Raw genomic sequence first — 18040 nt, forward strand, 5'->3', positions numbered from 1 at the left:
ACTGGGAGACACTCTGCAGCTCTCATGGAGAGGACATTGATGGCCTGACCCACTGCATCACGGACTACATCAACTTCTGTGTGGAGAACACTGTGCCAACCCGGAGGGTGTGGTGTTTCTCCAACAACAAACCCTGGGTGACCCCTGAGCTTAAAGTCCTGCTGAACCAGAAGAAGAGGGCTTTCATTTCAAGGGACAGAGAGGAGCAGAGGAGAGTTCAGCATGAACTCCAGTACAAGATCAGGCGGGCCAAGGACAGCTACAGGAAGAAGCTGGAGGAGCGGCTGGAGCAGAAGAACACACGGGACGTGTGGAGAGGGCTCAAGGAGATCTCTGGATTTGGACAGAGTGGTGCCAGAGGGACAGCTGATGGAGACCAGCGCTGGGCCAATGATTTAAATCTGTTTTTTAACAGATTTGATTCTAACCCCACTCTCTCTGCCCCCCCTCCCTCCTCTTCACACATCCCCAGTCCAGCGTCAACCATCCCCTTCCCCCGACCACCTTCATCTTCACCTCCACTTTCACCTACCCCCCATCTCCACTCCACACCAATGGACTCCAGCACCAGCCCCCCACTGCCCTCCACCTCCCCCCTCTCCCTTACATTGGCCCAGGTGAGGAGAGAACTGAGGCGGCTGAAGAACAGGAAAGCTGCAGGACCAGACGGCATCAGCCCCAGGCTGCTCAGGACCTGTGCAGACCAGCTCTGTGAGGTGCTCAGGTACATCTTTAACCTGAGCCTCAGCCTGGAGAAGGTCCCTGTCCTGTGAAAGACCTCCTGTGTGGTTCCGGATCCTAAGATATCACACGCTAAGGAACCGAACCATTACAGACCCGTCGCCTTGACCTCCCACCTGATGAAGACCATGGAGAGGCTCATCCTCGGTCACCTCCGCTCCGTGGTGTGCACCACGATGGACCCGCTGCAGTTTGCCTACAGGCCAAACATCGGGGTGGATGATGCTGTCATCTACCTACTGCACAGGGCGCTGGCTCACCTGGAGACCGCTGGGAGCGTTGTGAGAGTCATGTTTTTTTACTTCTCCAGTGCGTTCAACACCATCCAGCCGGCGCTGCTGCGGGGGAAGCTGGAAGGAGCTGGAGTGGATGGAAAGTTAGCTGCGTGGACCATCAACTACCTCACCAACCGGCCACAGTACATGCGTCTGCAGAACTGTGTGTCTGAGGTGGTAGTCTGCAGCACGGGGGCCCCTCAGGGAACAGTGCTCTCACCGTTCCTCTTCACCCTCTACACCTCGGACTTCACCTACAACACCAGCAGCTGTCATCTGCAGAAGTTCTCTGACGACTCAGCCATTGTGGGCTGTGTGTCTGAGGGGAACGAGCTGGAGTACCGGTCAGTCATCATGGACTTTGTGGACTGGTGCGAGCTCAACCACCTGTGCTTAAACACCAGTAAGACCATGGAGATGGTGATTGACTTCCGGAGAAGGACACTACCCCACACACCGGTGAACATCCAGGGGAAGGACATTGACCGGGTGGACAGTTTCAAGTACCTGGGTGTTCACCTCAACAGTAAACTGGACTGGTCACACCACACAGACGCCCTGTACAAGAAGGGCCAGAGTCGCCTCCACCTCCTGAGGAGACTGAGGTCCTTTGGAGTATGCAGGCCTCTGCTAAGGACATTTTATGACTCTGTGGTAGCCTCTGCTGTCCTCTACGCCGTTGTCTGCTGGGGAGCGAGCAGCACTGACCGGGACAGGAAGAGACTGAACAAGCTGGTCAGGAGGGCCAGCTCTGTCCTGGGCTGCCCGCTGGACTCTGTGGAGGAGGTGGGTGAGAGGAGGATGTTGGCCAAGCTCACATCCATCATGGACAACACCTCTCACCCGCTGCACCAGACTGTGGGGGGGGCTGAGCAGCTCCTTCAGCAGCAGACTGAGACACCCTCAGTGTAGGAAGGAGCGCTACCGCAGGTCCTTCATTCCCACTGCTGTCAGACTGTACAACTTATCTGTATAGTCATAATACTGTGTAATATTTATTTATAATTTACTGTGCAATACCCCCCATTATCAATGTCATCATATTCTTCATATCCCACCATCACCATGTAAATAGTCTGTGAAGTTGTTGTTATATTCTATATATATATATATAGTATATATATATACGTATATATATATATATATATATATATATATATATATATATATATATATATATATATATCTTTTATATTTATAATGGTACATATTTTTGCTTTTCTTAGACTTTTTCTTGTAAATAATTTATATTGCACCTTCTTGCTGTGATGCATGTTCACCTTATTCTGTCTTTCTGCACTTTATTCTATAACAAGAGCTGCTGTAACAAGTGAATTTCTCCACTGTGAGATAATAAAGTCTAATCTAATCTAATCTAATCTAATCTAATCTAATCTAATCTTCTACCAGGAATCTTGGTGTCATGGTAGACAACCAGCTGACCTTTGAGGACCATGTTGCCTCTGTTTCAGGTCTTGCCCATTTGCTCTCTACAACATCAGGAGGATCAGACCCTACTTGAATGAAACACCCTGCTCCTGGTCCAGGCTCTGGTCATTTCACGCATTGACTACTGCAACTCCTTACTGGCTGGCCTGCCTGCATGCTCAGTTAAACCTCTGCAGATGATCCAGAACACAGCAGCACGTCTGGTCTTCAACCAGCCCAAAAGAGCTCATGTCACTCCGCTGCTAATTGCTCTTCAATGGCTTCCAGTTGCAGCACGCATCAAATTCAAAGCTCTGCTTCTGGCTTACAAAACAATAACCCAAACGGCTCCGGTCTACCTCCACTCCTTAATCCAAAACTACACTCCCTCTCGACATTTACGCTCTGCCAGCGAAAGACGCCTAGTGCTCCCACCACAACGTGGCGGAAAAGTCCTTATCCACTTTTAAGAGCAAGCTAAAGACTCAGTTGTTTAAGGAGCATTTCCACATTTAGCTTAACTAAATGAGTTAGAAAGATTTGTTCAGCTTTTTGGCTCAACCAAGTACTGAAGAAGCTGTGTGCACTTATGCACAAGTTGATATTGTGTGATGAAATCGTGATCTTGTATTTAAACAAAATGACTTAAACAAAAAAATAGAAAATTATATGCACTGCCTCTAGCACTACATAACAGTACCTGTGTCCCACTGGATTCAAAGCAGTCTGACTATCATTTAATTATGACGTCCCATCTTGTTTGAATTCATGCTTGTGTTTTTCTTACTCTCAAATGTAAGTCGCTTTGGATAAAAGCGTCTGCTAAATGACTGTAGAATAGAATAGAATAAACTTAATGCTAAATTGCACATAACTATGGTTAGATAGAGGAATAATATAACCACATAGATAGATAGATAGATAGATAGATAGATAGATAGATAGATAGATAGATAGATAGATAGATAGATAGATAGATAGATAGATAGATAGATAGATAGATAGATAGATAGATAGATAGATAGAACATTATGATCTTTTAACCAACATTTTATTATTGAAAAAAGCAAGAGGATAAACAAAGAAACAAAACAACAACTAAAGAAGAAAAAAACCTTGATTTAATAAAAGTTGCTCATGGGAAAAAACGAGAGTCATAGAAAGACAGAGAGAGAGAGAGAGAGAGAGAGAGAGAGAAGAGAGAGAGAGAGCACCAGATATAGAAACAGGAAGTGTCTCAGGAGTAGTCATACTATGAAGTGCATTTCTGTTTGAGACATTTTATTTAAGTTGTCCATCTCAAACATGTGGAACATTTTGGTCCTCGGTAAGACACATTATGTAAAATATAGATCTTAATACTCTTTTTCTTTACTGAACAAATATATAATTTTATAGAGGTAAACTTTTCATTCAGTATATTTCATTAAACATTTTAAAGAACCATGTTTTCTATTTCTTACAGTCACTTCTCTCAGCATCTCATCTCCACTTGCTGCAGGTGAGTTTATTCTCTTGTCTACAACACACATTAAACCTTCTTCCATTTTTAGTGAAATATGAACCCATGTTGTATGTGTTTAAAGGTCTGATCAGATTAGCCGGGCCTGGGTCGACCAGATGTTCTGGTAGAGTTGAAATCTACTACAGTGATATGTGGGGAACGGTCTGTGACGATGACTGGGATGAAAATGATGCTAGCGTGGTTTGTAGACAGTTGGGCTGTGGGACAGCAACCAGTGCCCCCGGTTCAGCCCACTTTGGTCAAGGAACTGGAGAAATCTGGCTTGATAATGTGAAGTGTTCAGGAAGAGAACATTCTCTACAAGCATGTGGGCATGGAGGATTTGGGACACACAACTGTGGACACAGTGAGGATGCTGGTGTCGTCTGTTCAGGTGAGAAAGTATTTTGAGTATTCTGCTCAGTTTACAAATATCAGTCTGTGTTTATTTTACCAAATTTGTGACCCAGCCAGGTTATGATTTTTCAAAAAGATACAGATGTAGTTCACAAAGAGATGATATCAGCTCTATTCTAGCATAAAGTAGAATTCATTTTTATTTATCTGCATTTGGTTTGTTTATTTATTTATGGACCGAATAATTTTCATCTGCTTGTTTGCTCATATCTGACTTTAACTGAAATCAGCAGTGATTTGTTTGCTACCAGGTACTGAAATCAGATTAGCCGGGCCTGGGTCGACCAGGTGTTCTGGAAGAGTTGAAATCCGCCACAACGGTGAATGGGGAACAGTCTGTGATGACAGCTGGGGTCTAACTGATGCAGAGGTGGTCTGCAGACAGTTAACATGTGGGACAGCACTTAATGCCACTTCATCAGCAGTTTTTGGTGAAGGAACTGGTCAAATCTGGCTGGATGAGGTGGCCTGTTCAGGAAGTGAAAGCTCTCTATTAAACTGTCAACACAGAGGATTTGGGAAACACGACTGTAAACACAGTGAGGATGCTGGTGTCGTCTGTTCAGGTGAGGAAAACTTCATTGTGAATTACTATGATACTACTTAAACATATGAGGCAAACATTCATTAGGAGCTCTTGGTGCTGGTATCCTGTAGCGAGCAGCACATCCTTCAAACAATTTCATCTTGATTCAAATGCAGGTCTTTCTAAAACGTTAAGGAGACTGTGTGAGTCATAACATGCTAATAAAATCTCTTACACCTCTAAATAAGCGTACTGAGCAAAAAGTCATGAAGTCTTCGTAATATTTATCAGAGATAAAACAGTTTGATTTTTAAGGTTTGTTTTGTTGTTTATAAATGTCTTAATGGTCTAGGGCCGTTTTATCTGTTGGACCTGTTTTTAAATTATGAACCCTTGCAGACACTGAGATCCTCTGATACCGGCCTCTTAGTGGCTCCAAAAGTCAGAACTGAAACTTATGGTGAGGCCTCATTCCACCACTACGGGCCTGGACGGTGGAACAGCCTGCCAGAGAACCTCAGGGCTGCAGAGACTGTTACTGATTTTAAAAGCAGGTTCAAGACCTTTCTTTTTAGCTCAACTTATAGATGAAATTCATTTGATTTAATCATGTATTTTTCTATTTCTTTTTAAAACCACTTATTTATGTGGCTCTCTATTCAATTGTTTATTTTATTTTATTAATTTTCCTGAACTCCTTTATGTTTTTTTTTACTATAGTCACTCTTATCAGTTCTTATTGTTTATAAGTTTATTTAATCTTGTTTCCACTTTTTAACTCCAGTTTTTCCTCAGTTTTTCCTCCTGGGGATCTTTCACACTGGAAGCTCTACCTGCTTTGTCTGCGGGGTTGTTGCCATGGTGACTACCCTTGTCTGGGTGGCTGGGGGTCCTGCACCGCAGCCCTGTAGCTGTGGTGTGAACTCTGGCCTGCTCTGACTTGGGTGGTTCCTGTGGTGGTGGCCTCTGTGGTCATGGGTGGGCTGGCTTCCTGTGTGACTGGATCCCCAAGATATTGTTTCCTCACAGCAGCATCAAGTCAGATGTTTTTATTCTATCGATATTTTTATTTTATTTTCAGTTAAGAGACAGTAACTAGGGATGGGAGTTCATGTTCATCCGGGGGGGTATGGGCGGGTGGGGGGTGTATAAATGGACTTTGTTTGTGTGTGTAAGTGCGTGTGTGTGAGATTGTGTGTGAAAGAGACTACTATGAGGTGTGTTTAAATTTCATATTACATACTCTGGTGTGTAAAGGCTTTTAAATTTTGTTTTTAATATGTAGAATTTGTTTTTATATGTAAAGAACTTTGTGTTACTTTGTGCTTGAAAAGTGCTCCATGAATAAAATTTGATTTTATTTGATTTGATTGGGTTTACTGGACCAATTACAGAAAGTGTGTTGATTTCTCTTTTTTACAAATCATTTTTACAATCTAATAATTAATTTTATCATTAAAGAACAATCACAACAACATATCAAACAATTTGAATTTAAAGTGTCAGAAACTCAGTGTAATCTGAAGTATCAAACAGGGAAACTGAAAGTTTTCACAAATATTCATTCAGTACGATCACCCATCAGCATCTTCTTAAAAATAATGTTATTCACTAGTTAGTGAATATTCCTTCTGTTGGACTATAACACGCTTAATGAACACTGAAAAGATCAACTAAACAAAAATAAAACCAGATACAAGACTAAATACATTGTCTTAATCTAACCAGTGTATAACTCTTTCAGCAAGCCTCCCGAAGCCGAGTATCACCATGAATCCTGCTGGTGAGGTCACCTGGGGTCAGGACATCAGCATCACTTGTACAATCGCAGCTGAATTTTTAGGAGGAACATTTATTCTTGAAATGACCTCAAGTTCATTCAGAAAGACTCAAACACCAGGTTCCAACTCTGCTACCTTCAACATCCGAAACGTGAGCGCTGATCATTACGGATCATACCGTTGTCGGTATGAGAAAAGCTTTTCTAGCAAAACATTCACCTCCCCCTTCAGTGATTCTGTTACAGGTAAGAAAACAAGTTAATATAGAGCAGGAGCTAATTGTGACACTGTTCTTTGTTGATCAAAAAGAAATGTTAAATAAAAATTACTAACAGCACATTTAAATTAACATTTTTCAGTAAACTTTCCAAAGCCCAGCATCTCCATGAATCCTGCTGGTGAGGTCATCTGGGGTCAGAAAGTTGGAATCACTTGTTCGGTCTCAACTCAGGTTTTGGATGGAAATTTTGTCCTGACGAAGACCAGGAGTTCATTCAATGAGACCCAAACTTTAAGGACAAACTCTGCTTCCTTCTGGATTCATAAAGCAGACTTTGAAGATGAAGGATCGTACCAGTGTCAGTATCAGACAACAGGCTCCAGTCGGTACTTTGGCTCACCGTTAAGTGACCCTGTCAGACTCTCCATCAACAGTAAGAAAATCAAATTAATCAGTGAGATAAATGTTAAAATAATATCCACTGTAACACTGTAGGAGTGTCATATAGTCCTCTACTTTGACAAGAAGGGTCTGTCCTCTTCTGATTAGTGTAATGATTAGCTCCTGAAGACCCAGAAATCAGCCGTACACAGTATTGTGGTGGAACAAGATAAGGTTTATTTAAGAGCAGCGCAGGGATGTGGCAGGGAATCAGAGCACAGTCAGAGGATGTGGTGGTGGTATCTGAAAAACTCCACAAGTCAGAGCTTGAGTCCACTATGCAAGAGACGTGGTTGTGGATAGGCAGGGTCATACACAGAGGGGCAATATCAAGCTACTTATCAGGTGAAGGCGTAAATCCGTGGTCAGTCCAAAACAGAGTTCAATATCCAGGCAGGCACAAAACAGGGAAGCAATCCGACGTGGGTGAGGCAAGAGTAGTCCAGGAACATGACAGGGTCGATACAGGAGGTCTGACAACACAAGAATAACTCTAGAACTCAACAAGGTTAGGATAGGTTAGGATAGGTAACCATCTGGCAGGGAAGCAGAGACTGGGGTGTGGAGCAGGTGAGGAGAGTGAGCAATCAGGCAGGTGGAGCAGATGATCTTGATTGCAGAGCTGCACAGCGGAGCAGCAAACATGACAATTACAGCACGATGAGAGTGACTGTTTTATTATCACACGTTTAATGTTTTATTTAAAAATAGAAACACAAGGTGTACAATTTGCCATTTACAGTATCATATCAGTAACATATAAACAAAATAAAATAATCAAAAAGAATAAAAAAAAAACAAAAAAACAATCATCTATTTTCAACAGAGGAATCTCCCAACTGACTGTTCCATCGTAACAGTACACACACAGGCTCCCCTCCACATCGCTCTACAAATGTACACACTGATTATCACTGTAGCCATCAGCTTCAGCCTTACACGATCAGAAGCAGTAATACATCACCGCCCCCCAGTTTGAGAACCACTGGGCTGGGGGCAAAGAGCAGTGGAGACAGGGGCCTGCACAGTGGAAAAGGCGACGATTGTGTGTCGTTAGTTACCACACAAGCCTGCGGGGAGTGGTAAAGCGTCTTAATCACCTCCCCACCTTAAACTTCCCCAGTACATTAAATAAATATTCACTCTCCCGCTCTACCATTAAATAAATATTCACTCTCCCACTCTACCATTAAATAAATATTCACTCTCCCACTCTACCATTAAATAAATATTCACTCTCCCACTCTACCCTATCAAACACCTTTTCAGTATCTTTTTTATTCATTCTAAAGTTGACCATTTTTCTTTGAAGTTACCATATTTTTTTAAAATAGATTCATGTCTTTAATAGAATTTTTTTTCTGTAAAATAATAATAATAATAATAAAAGAAAAAACTTAATGCATTTAAGTGCCATATTAACTCATTTTTGTTTTTTTGGTTTTTTTTTCACAGGCAGCTCAATAGCTGAAATGTATTTTCTAATATAAAGAAAAACAGTGACTAATTGATGCTAAGCCCTAATTCCTGTAATCCCAGGTGGGACTGAACCATGTTTCTTGGCATTCAGAGGAGGAAAAGTGGCAGCTTGATGAGGACGTCCTTGTTTTGCCTGTAGCTGTGTTTACGTTACAACTTTTAGCAAAACAAAACCGATATTTCTAAAATTTTCACAAAGTACAATTTCAATTTGTAGGTGTTTCCACTGAATGGTGTTTAACGCATAAGCCACTGAATATTTTAAGGAGGATGGAGATTTCTAATTCCTTGTAAAACTGCATTTTGCTGGTGTTTACTATCAGGGATGGCAGTACACTTTTGTAATATATTTCTATATTATTTAATAGTTTTGTCTAAACTTAGGTGTTTCCATTACCAGTTTTTATTGTGATATTTAGGTTTTGTGCAATTCTAGGGGTGGTGGAAACAGCTTGTGAGACAGTTGTGTGTTAGTTTCTATACTAAATTAACTACTACACCTGCTTTTGTTTGATTATTGATTCACAACAAAGACGTATCAGTCCTGGGCTGAAAATGCCAAAGTCTTTAAATTCAGGGCTTATGACTGAATTTTATTCATAATGATGTTTTAATTCGTTTCATTTTTTAGTTTGCCTAAAGAAAAAAAATGTTAATAGGCAACTACTTAAACCTTAGACGGTTAGTCATTAATGATATGAAGCTTCAGGGTAACATTATTTTTCTAGGTTTCTCCTGAATTTCTGAAGTCATCTGCTTGTAGGTGAAATTACAGAAGTTAACGTACTGAACTCAGTAGCTCACTGTCATCATGTGATCTCTTTTCTGTGACATGAATTAAAGAAAATAAGAAGAAGGCAGTGTTCTTGTAACTTGTTTTATCATAATCATTCAGCTACTGTCCTACTACTGTAGCTTCCTGAAGCGAGATCAGATGTGTGTTTTCCTCTATATGAATTCTTTGGTTAAGGAACTTTATATTATCCTACTTCTATGTTTTCTTTCTGTCACAGTGAGACTGCAGAGGCCCAACATCTCCCTGACTTCCTCTAACACCTTCTGGAGTCCTGAAGGAGCAGTAGTTACCAAGGGTTCCAGTTTTACCTTCACCTGCTCCATCAACTCCAGTTATACTCAGGGACGTTTTTTTCTCATGTTTTCTTCAAATGTCATGGACACCAAGCCTGCAGTCAACAACTCGGCCTCCTTTAACTTCCCTGTAGCTGATTACGAACACCAGGGTAACTACAGCTGTGTGTATGAGCTCACACTGTCTACACGGAGATTCAACTCTACTGAAGCACCACCGATTACTCTTGTTATTAAATGTAAGTACAGTGTTTAAGACGAGTTATTTTATGTCCAGTGACTGATAGAATGATGATAAATTGTTCACTAATCAGAAAGTATCAATAGAAACTCTGTTCAGATTGTAACCATCAAACACCCTGATTTCCAGGTTCTATCTCTGTGTGTTCACGTGGGCTTTGGTAAAAAACTGGAGTCTAAAAGGGAAACTCAGACAGTAGATCAGATTGAGCAAGATTCAAACCAAAACTTAATAAACAGGAACTTATTTTTAACCTGTGTTTGGATGGTTGTGGAAAAATTGTTCTGAGAACAGAAGTTCTTAGATGTACTAAGAATAGTGTTTGCTTTAATCAACAATTATGACCGACTATATATATTTCAGTCATATATATATATATATATATATATATATATATATATATATATATATATATATATATATGTGTCTATGTTGCAATTTTAAAGTTATTGTCCAACCATCGCCAGCACATTTTCAGTGGCATCGTTTTAAGGAACAGATCACAAAAGAGGAGAGCCAGATTTGTGGCCATAGCAACGCGGCATCAACGTCTGTACAGAGAAACGTGTGGGTACAGAGTCGCAGCCAGGAGGGGTGGGAAAGTGATGTGAGCGCCTTTACAGATAAGGAGTTTATAAACAATGCTGTGTATGACGTGTAGGTCAGATTAATGCGACCTGGCCCTTCTGACTGAAGCCTCATGGCAAAAAATCGGTTTCAGGACCACATATCCAAGTGGCCTGGGTTGCATTTTGAAAAAATCAGATCTTTGTCGTTCAGACTGTTATGAAAATATCAGATACAGGTTGCATATGGGCAAAAATATCGGATTTGGGTCACAGCCTGCGGTGTGAACCTAGCCTAAGACTACTGACACAGGAAGGTTTGTTAACCTGTCGACAGCAGTGAATAAGACCCGAGCTTTATGATAGTTTTTGCTAATAATATCAGAGAAATAGGACTTTCTTGCATCCCTCAGTTGTAAATTATAAGAGTGAACTTTCTCTTTTTACATGTCATAATGAACCTGTAGATGTGTTTTTCTCCATTTACACTCGGCTTTCTGACTCTCTCTTTTTCCATTTTTTACCACTGTGGAATTTCTCCATGGAGACTTTTTCTTTCCAAAGACAACAGTTAACAGCAGACTGGAGTCTGTAACAATGGACTGTACATTTACACATACTGACTGTTTACATTATCAATGCACCTTATTATTATTATTCAGTATTTGCACATAGATCATACCGTCTACCTCATGACAGTTCTTTTTTTGCACAATTACTCATTCAATGCTGAATGTTGCACAGTTTATGTAGCACGCTGCACATTATGTACACAGATTACTTACTTATATTTTACCTATAGTTTATATTTATGTTTACTCCTTTGCATGCTCTTCTTAAATTAGTCTTTTCTATATACTTTGAATATTTATGGCATTCGGTGTGGACGGCAAAGTAAGAATTTCACTGTACAGGGAAACCTGTTTCCTTACTGTGCATGTGACAATAAACGCTTTGAATTGAATTGAATTGAACCTTCACCTTAACAGGAGCAATAGCATCCATAATACCTAACATTTTAGCATTAAAACTAGTGACAAGCTCATTGACTAAATCCCCTGACAGGGCAGGTGTTGAAGAGAAGACCTTGTTAAACATCCCACTTTTTTTTTAGTTATACACATGTTACGTCTAGTTTGTCTAGGGGTGTGAGGACGGAACATAAAGTGAGTCGGATACCGGATAATACAAAAGTCCACAGTTTATTTGCTACAATATAACAGGTTCACAAAACAAATAAATATAATCCAAATGCCGACAATCCAAAACGAACAAGATATAATACAAACCAAACCAACTAAAAGTGTCCCTTAATGGGTTAACAATTACTTTTAATGCTTAAAAAACTGAAAGAAAACGGAAAGTGTCTCTTATGCTGGGCTCACATCAAACAATGTTCACAGTGGCAGACTAAACACGGAGGTCTTTAGGAAATGTTAGGAGTTTTACTGGAGTCACAGCGCTCCCATCATCTCGATCGTTAGGTTTAAGCTGGTAATCTGGCTGTTTAACATCAATCTTTCTCCAGTCTTGGATCTGCAACAATATCAAACATGTTTGTTCACAAGTCGCAGTGACGAAACACGATCAACAACCAACAGATGAGCTCTGACAAAAGCAGAAACAAGAATCCCGACAGTCAGACCGCCGGCAAAAACGGACGTAAAAAAAAGAAAAAGAAAAAAAAAGAGGAACAAGAAGCGGTGATGAAACGTCGTCGGTGGAGCGTCCAGAAAGAGGAGCGGGTGGTTATTAGAAGTAAATGTCTGCTGTGGATCATTTATGTGTTACAGTATAATGATCTAACAAATAAGAGAATAAAAACTCATTCATCCTCTAGATTCTGATGAGTCGGTGTAACACCTGGTGGAGATGTAAAGCCACACTTAATAATGATGATGTGTAATTCCCTCCTGGAGGGAAACTCTCCCCTTGTTTGCTTTACTGTGTGCAGATCAGCCCTGTTTGAGATCAATTGTCCAACATGTCACAAAAAATGCTAAAAGAATCTAGTTGCAGACTTGTAATTTGTGACCCTATAGATTCACAGTCTTTGTCAAATCTCAGTCTGAGACTAGGCTGAGACTTAAGACTCTAAACATTTGTCTTTAGAGGTGAGCTGGTAGTTTTCTAGAGTCTTTTGCAAATCTTTTAAAAGTCTTCTAGTGTAAACCCAGCTTTAGAGGGTTAACAATTACGATTTATCCGCTACAAACAAAACAAAGCTAAAAATGTCCCAAACAACAGGGTGCACGCACACAGGTGGTATATGAAACAAAACCAAACCAAAATGCTGTTATTAACCAAAATGTCACCTCACCTCAAACAGGGACGCCAATTCGAACTCAGAACGTAAATAGACTTAAGCTGTACGAATTTAACATTCACTACGAAATTCCTTGTCACGACAGAAGACACAAAATCACTCCCAGAAAGTAAACTGGCAAACTGTGTCCCACTGGCCACAGTCGCACGATTGCTGTCGCAGGTGCAGGTTTAAAGATGGATGTTCTCGGGGATTGGTCGGCCTTCCCGGAACCAATACGTCTGTGGGCCAATCCGGCATAGAGGAGGCGGGACCCGTCTGTCAATCTTAATCTGACCGACTGCAGCTCTTTGGTTAATCAGTACCTCATCAGTGTCTTGGGCTGAAGAGCTGTCAGCCTTCACAACACCGTTCTGTGATCACGTCCAAAGATAAAAGACAGAAATTTTATAGAAGACAAAAAAAAGAAAAAGACTATGATACAAATATACAAAAGTACAGATAAAAAGATAAAAAAAAACAAAAGAAAGCTAAATTTTTATATTCATATCGGTAATAACAAATCAGTTAATTTAAACTAGAATCTCGGATAGTGCAAATCCCTCGTTACTGTGTTAAAAATGAACACACTGATGATGTTATGTTGTCATCTCAAAGAGGAAATGAGCAAAAACCAAATAATGTGTGTGGTATGTAAACTTTCTCAAAATGGTTGACTGCTTGCTCTGATGGAAATTAAATGTCAACGAATTGTGATGTCATACAAAATCAGTGGAAAGATCAAAGTGTAAAACTACGCAAATATCCAAGTTTATGAATCACTAACGAGGTCACACAGTTGTGAATGAATGAAATGCAGCTGCAGACCAATGAAAGAAAGGTGAAGAGTTGTGAGTTTAAAGTGTGTCTTGTAGAGTTGATGGTTGTTGTGCTAATAAACACATTTTAAAATGGTGGCAGACATATGCAGAAGTGTGTGAGAAGAATAGTGGACCAAGCAGTGTCCCACTAATCGGAAGTATATACAAGCTTTTCTAATTTTAACTAACTTCCTAAACCAGAGGGTCACTATTCCATAGTTACAATAGTAGGTGTAAAAATGTCTGTCTTTGGTAATAATCTGGCATGAATTTTGGAATAAAGTGATCTTACGTTACCTCTCTTCTAGTGTCTTTGCTGCTGCTGGTCTCTTCCATTTCCAGTGGAATTCTGCTGCTGCTACTGGTGGTCTTGATGGTGGTCTGTCTGGTCCGCAGGAGAAGGCGAAACACCCAGCAGCCCATAGCCCTCTCCCAAATTCAAAGTTTGTGCTCACCGGGAAACACAAGTTTAGCTTAACAAATACACACATTTCTTAGAGACACACTACATATTTACAGTTTTACTCTGGTTGTTTGTTTCAGTGGACGGCAGAGATCGGAAAACTGATGATGAAGATGAGGATGATGAGCAGGATTACGAGAATGTGGATCTTGTAGACATGACAAAGAAAGTCAGGAAGGAAGAAACAGAAGAGGAGAGTGATGATTATGAAGAGCCAGTTGGTGATGATGACCACGATTATGAGGAAGCAGGTCCTGATTTATACTGTACAAATGCCAAGGAGATCAGTGTGAGTGGGGAGGATTACAGTGAGGAAGACAGTGAGGAAGATGATGAGGAAGAAGAAACCAGTGATGAAGATGATGACTATGAGAATGTATCACCAGCCTGTGAACAAATTGTGGACATATATCAACAGTATGAGGATGTATACCAGACCTTTTAGCTATCAGCTCATCAGCATTGTAGCATTGATTTTAATGAAGAACTGAGCTTTAAGCTGGAAAACGGTGCATGATGTAGCTTACTTGCTGTTAATCCCACAGTAATTTCACAGTCATTTATTAAATAAGATGGGCTTCTATTTTCACTTTATTTCTGAGGAACTTTCAGTTTTGCACCCTGACTGCTGAAGCAAGGAGTTATACACTGCCTGGCCAGAAACAAGGTCATACACTCTGATGTTTGGCTGGACCTCCTTTAGCTTTGATTCCAGCAGCATTCGCTGTGACATTGTTTTGTTAAGCCTCTACAATCTCACAACAATCATTTCCATCCAGTGTTGCGTTATATTTTGCTCCAAGATCGATGGTGGAGAGTTCGACCACTGCACATAGCCTTCTGAAGCACATCCCAAAGATTCTCTTTGGGGTTCAGGGTTTTGGGTTCATCAGGAAAATGATGTCTCCTGTTCCCTGAACCACTCTTTCGCATTGTGAGCCTGATGAATCCTATCATTGTCATCATGGAATATGTTTGTGCCAACAGCAAGTAAAAAATCCATTGATGAGATAATTCAGTATATTGAGGTAGCTGAGGTCAGCTGACCTCATTCTTTGGATGCTTAATGTTGCTGAACTTAGACCTGACCATGCTCTACAGTACCTCTGGATAATTATGTCTCCAGTCTGAATGTTTGAATTTCCGTCATTTGTACTACTGTAATTAGAAATATTTACATTGAGAGCAGCCATTGCATTTCAGGAGGCACACTTCATCATTATGTAGCATTCTGTAGGAGGACCCCATACATCTGGGAGACCAAAGCATCTGAAAGCACCAACACATGCTCTATCTTCTTTTTCATTTTATCAGCTTTAAAGACACAACAGACAATGATCCTGGTGAAGACCAAGCTGGTCGCAAGGTGTTTGTCTTTTTAAATTTATTTTGCCATGTAAAAAAAAAATAAAGGCTTTTAATGAGTTTATAAACCACCATGGAGAGTGCCTTTGATTATTTTTTTATGCAATTTGCTATTTAAGCAAGAAGTCCTGCATTAATTACTTTGAGATATCAGTACAAAGGACCCAGAAGCTCTCCCAGAATTATTGTTTTCCACACACTATGTAACTTAAGGAACTTAAAACTCATCGTTCCGGATTTGTTTGATGGTATGATGACATTTATCATGCCCATTTCTGGAGCCGTCCCTACCCAGCAGCGTCCTGAGGCTGAGAAACCACGTTTACAATGTTTTCTTCTGGAAAACTGCGTGACGTCTCAGCTGAATTTTGCTTTACGTGCCGCATCACGTGCTAGCTAGTGGATATAATTATACCGGCTGTTTTGAACCCGAACTGTGGCTGATTCAGCAAAGAAATGCAGGAAGACATTGTCAGAGGAATAGAGGAAAAGAAAGAGAAAAATGAAACGGAACAAGAGATAAGACAAGATACATCTCCATCACCTGTGTCTCAAACAGGTTTCTGTAGGTATTTAAACAGATATAGCAGATATTGGTAACCACTTTGCTGTTCCTTTCCCACTTTAGTTATCAAATCAGATAACAATCAACTTAGAATGTCCTGGCTGCTCTAAACCAATAAATATTCTGTTTTATGTTGTTCAGCCTTCAGGGTCATGAAAAGAAGATGGAAATTATTTCAAAGTAACTAATTATTATTTATGTTTGCAAATGAACACAAAGCCAAGCATGCAGAACTTCATGCAGTTCTTTGGTACAGACAGTCACTTATTAGTTAAACACAACGTGCATTTCACCACAGTTCTTCTTGTTTTTTCACCCACAAGTTAATATAAGAAAAAAAAAGAGAACTGTGAATACCATCTTCTCCTCCGCCTTGGTAACTGACCCATGTGTTAGAGTTAAAGGGTGAGTTGGATGGTAGAAGAAGATCTGAGAGTACAGCTGGGTATGTTAATGTGGAGAAGCTAGTGAGGTACGGAGGGGGGACATTAGTAATGGCCTTTTAACATTTATACTTTCCACTCCATACATATAACTTGTACTTGGGATGTCGCACTCTCTCAGGATAATAAAGAACCAGGTTGGTGTGTACCAGATAACTGCTTGTGTGTGTGCTGACACCTTCATTTCTTGGTGAAATGATGTGACAGAGAGAAGATTCTTCGAGCCAGAAATGCTGAACTGCTTTCTTCCACGTCCCCTCCCTGATTGACCAGCTTAATAAAAGTCAGGAAAACAACTTGTTTGACTAGAGACTCTTTCACTAAGGCTTAATTTGATAATAACGAACAATTTCCTCCACAGCACATAAGAGATTTTAATAGATCTGCAACACATAAAATGATGGGAGCAAAAGTGGGTGTGACTAAACCAGGATAGATGCCAAAATCTATGTTGGATCTTTGACTAGAGTGTTTATCTGCAGGTTTGCAGATCACTGGAAATGATCGTTTCTCAGGCTTATGTAAAATCAATAGTTCTGTATCACTGATTGCTGGAGGCTGGGGAGTAGTTGGCAGATATTACATAAAGAAAGTGGAGGAAGAGAAGGCCGGAGTACCCACCTGTACCCACTGTATGGAAAGAATATGCAAGTCTAACACAGACAATAATTATTCTGAGGTGGGAAGAAAAGGCAGAAAAACACGAGAAGAAAGATGGAACTGGTAGAAAAGGAGACGATGGACGAGGCAAAATTTCTTGCATTCTTGCATTTAGTGCAAGAGAGTTTGGCAAGAAGCAAGAAAACTTAGAAACCTGCAGACAGACAGGTTGCCAAACCATGCACTAACATTTAAGTGTAGAAACTAAAGGGAGAAGTTGTTGAAGTTATTTATGTGTGAAAGAGGATGTAGAGAAAAAGCACGACAAAATGAAGAGACAGAATACATTTTAAATCAGGCTGAAATCTATTGGTGGGCAACTGTATTATGAACTGCTTAAGAGGAACAACCAGTTAAAAGCAGGATCTGTATTGTTGGGTTAATATGTTGCTGATTAAAAAAAAGAAACACCTCAGGAGGAGTGTTGCTAGTTCACTTTTATTTGGGATCCAATTAGAAATTACATTTTGAACGATATTAAAGACGTTGTTTGCAGATGATAGAGGACAAAGGAAAAAGGTGAGAAATGTGGAACATATCGAAGAGTAAAGTAGGATTTTTCATGTTTGGAGATCAAATCAGCATTAAAATTATTAGCAGAAAAGTTTATTGCAAGAAAAAAGACAAACAAAGCCATACAAACCACAAACCTGGAGGGCCAAACCTGAGGGCCACAGTAAAGTGTCCAATTACTCCTGATAGAGAGAAAG

At 40.4% G+C, this 18040-nt stretch overlaps 2 protein-coding genes across 2 annotated transcripts in view; both read left to right on the plus strand.

The window, feature by feature from the left end:
- LOC121654244 (deleted in malignant brain tumors 1 protein-like) overlaps positions 1-6991 on the plus strand; it is a 240805-nt gene extending 233814 nt beyond the window's left edge. The window contains exons 5-6 of the mRNA XM_042008285.1: positions 4617-4931; positions 6636-6991. Coding sequence (XP_041864219.1) covers positions 4617-4931; positions 6636-6934 — 614 coding nt within the window. The 3' untranslated portion in view covers positions 6935-6991. The remainder of the gene's footprint in view (positions 1-4616; positions 4932-6635) is intronic.
- A 66-nt stretch (positions 6992-7057) lies between these two features.
- LOC121654378 lies at positions 7058-15113 on the plus strand. Its single transcript, XM_042008495.1, has 4 exons — positions 7058-7325; positions 9826-10140; positions 14143-14277; positions 14378-15113. The coding sequence occupies exons 1-4, from the start codon at positions 7058-7060 to the stop codon at positions 14740-14742; spliced, it is 1083 nt and encodes a 360-aa protein (XP_041864429.1). The 3' UTR covers positions 14743-15113.
- The last annotated feature ends 2927 nt before the right edge of the window (positions 15114-18040 follow it).

This window comes from Melanotaenia boesemani, chromosome 2, assembly GCF_017639745.1.
Source record: "Melanotaenia boesemani isolate fMelBoe1 chromosome 2, fMelBoe1.pri, whole genome shotgun sequence".
Classification (NCBI taxonomy): Eukaryota; Metazoa; Chordata; class Actinopteri; order Atheriniformes; family Melanotaeniidae; genus Melanotaenia; species Melanotaenia boesemani.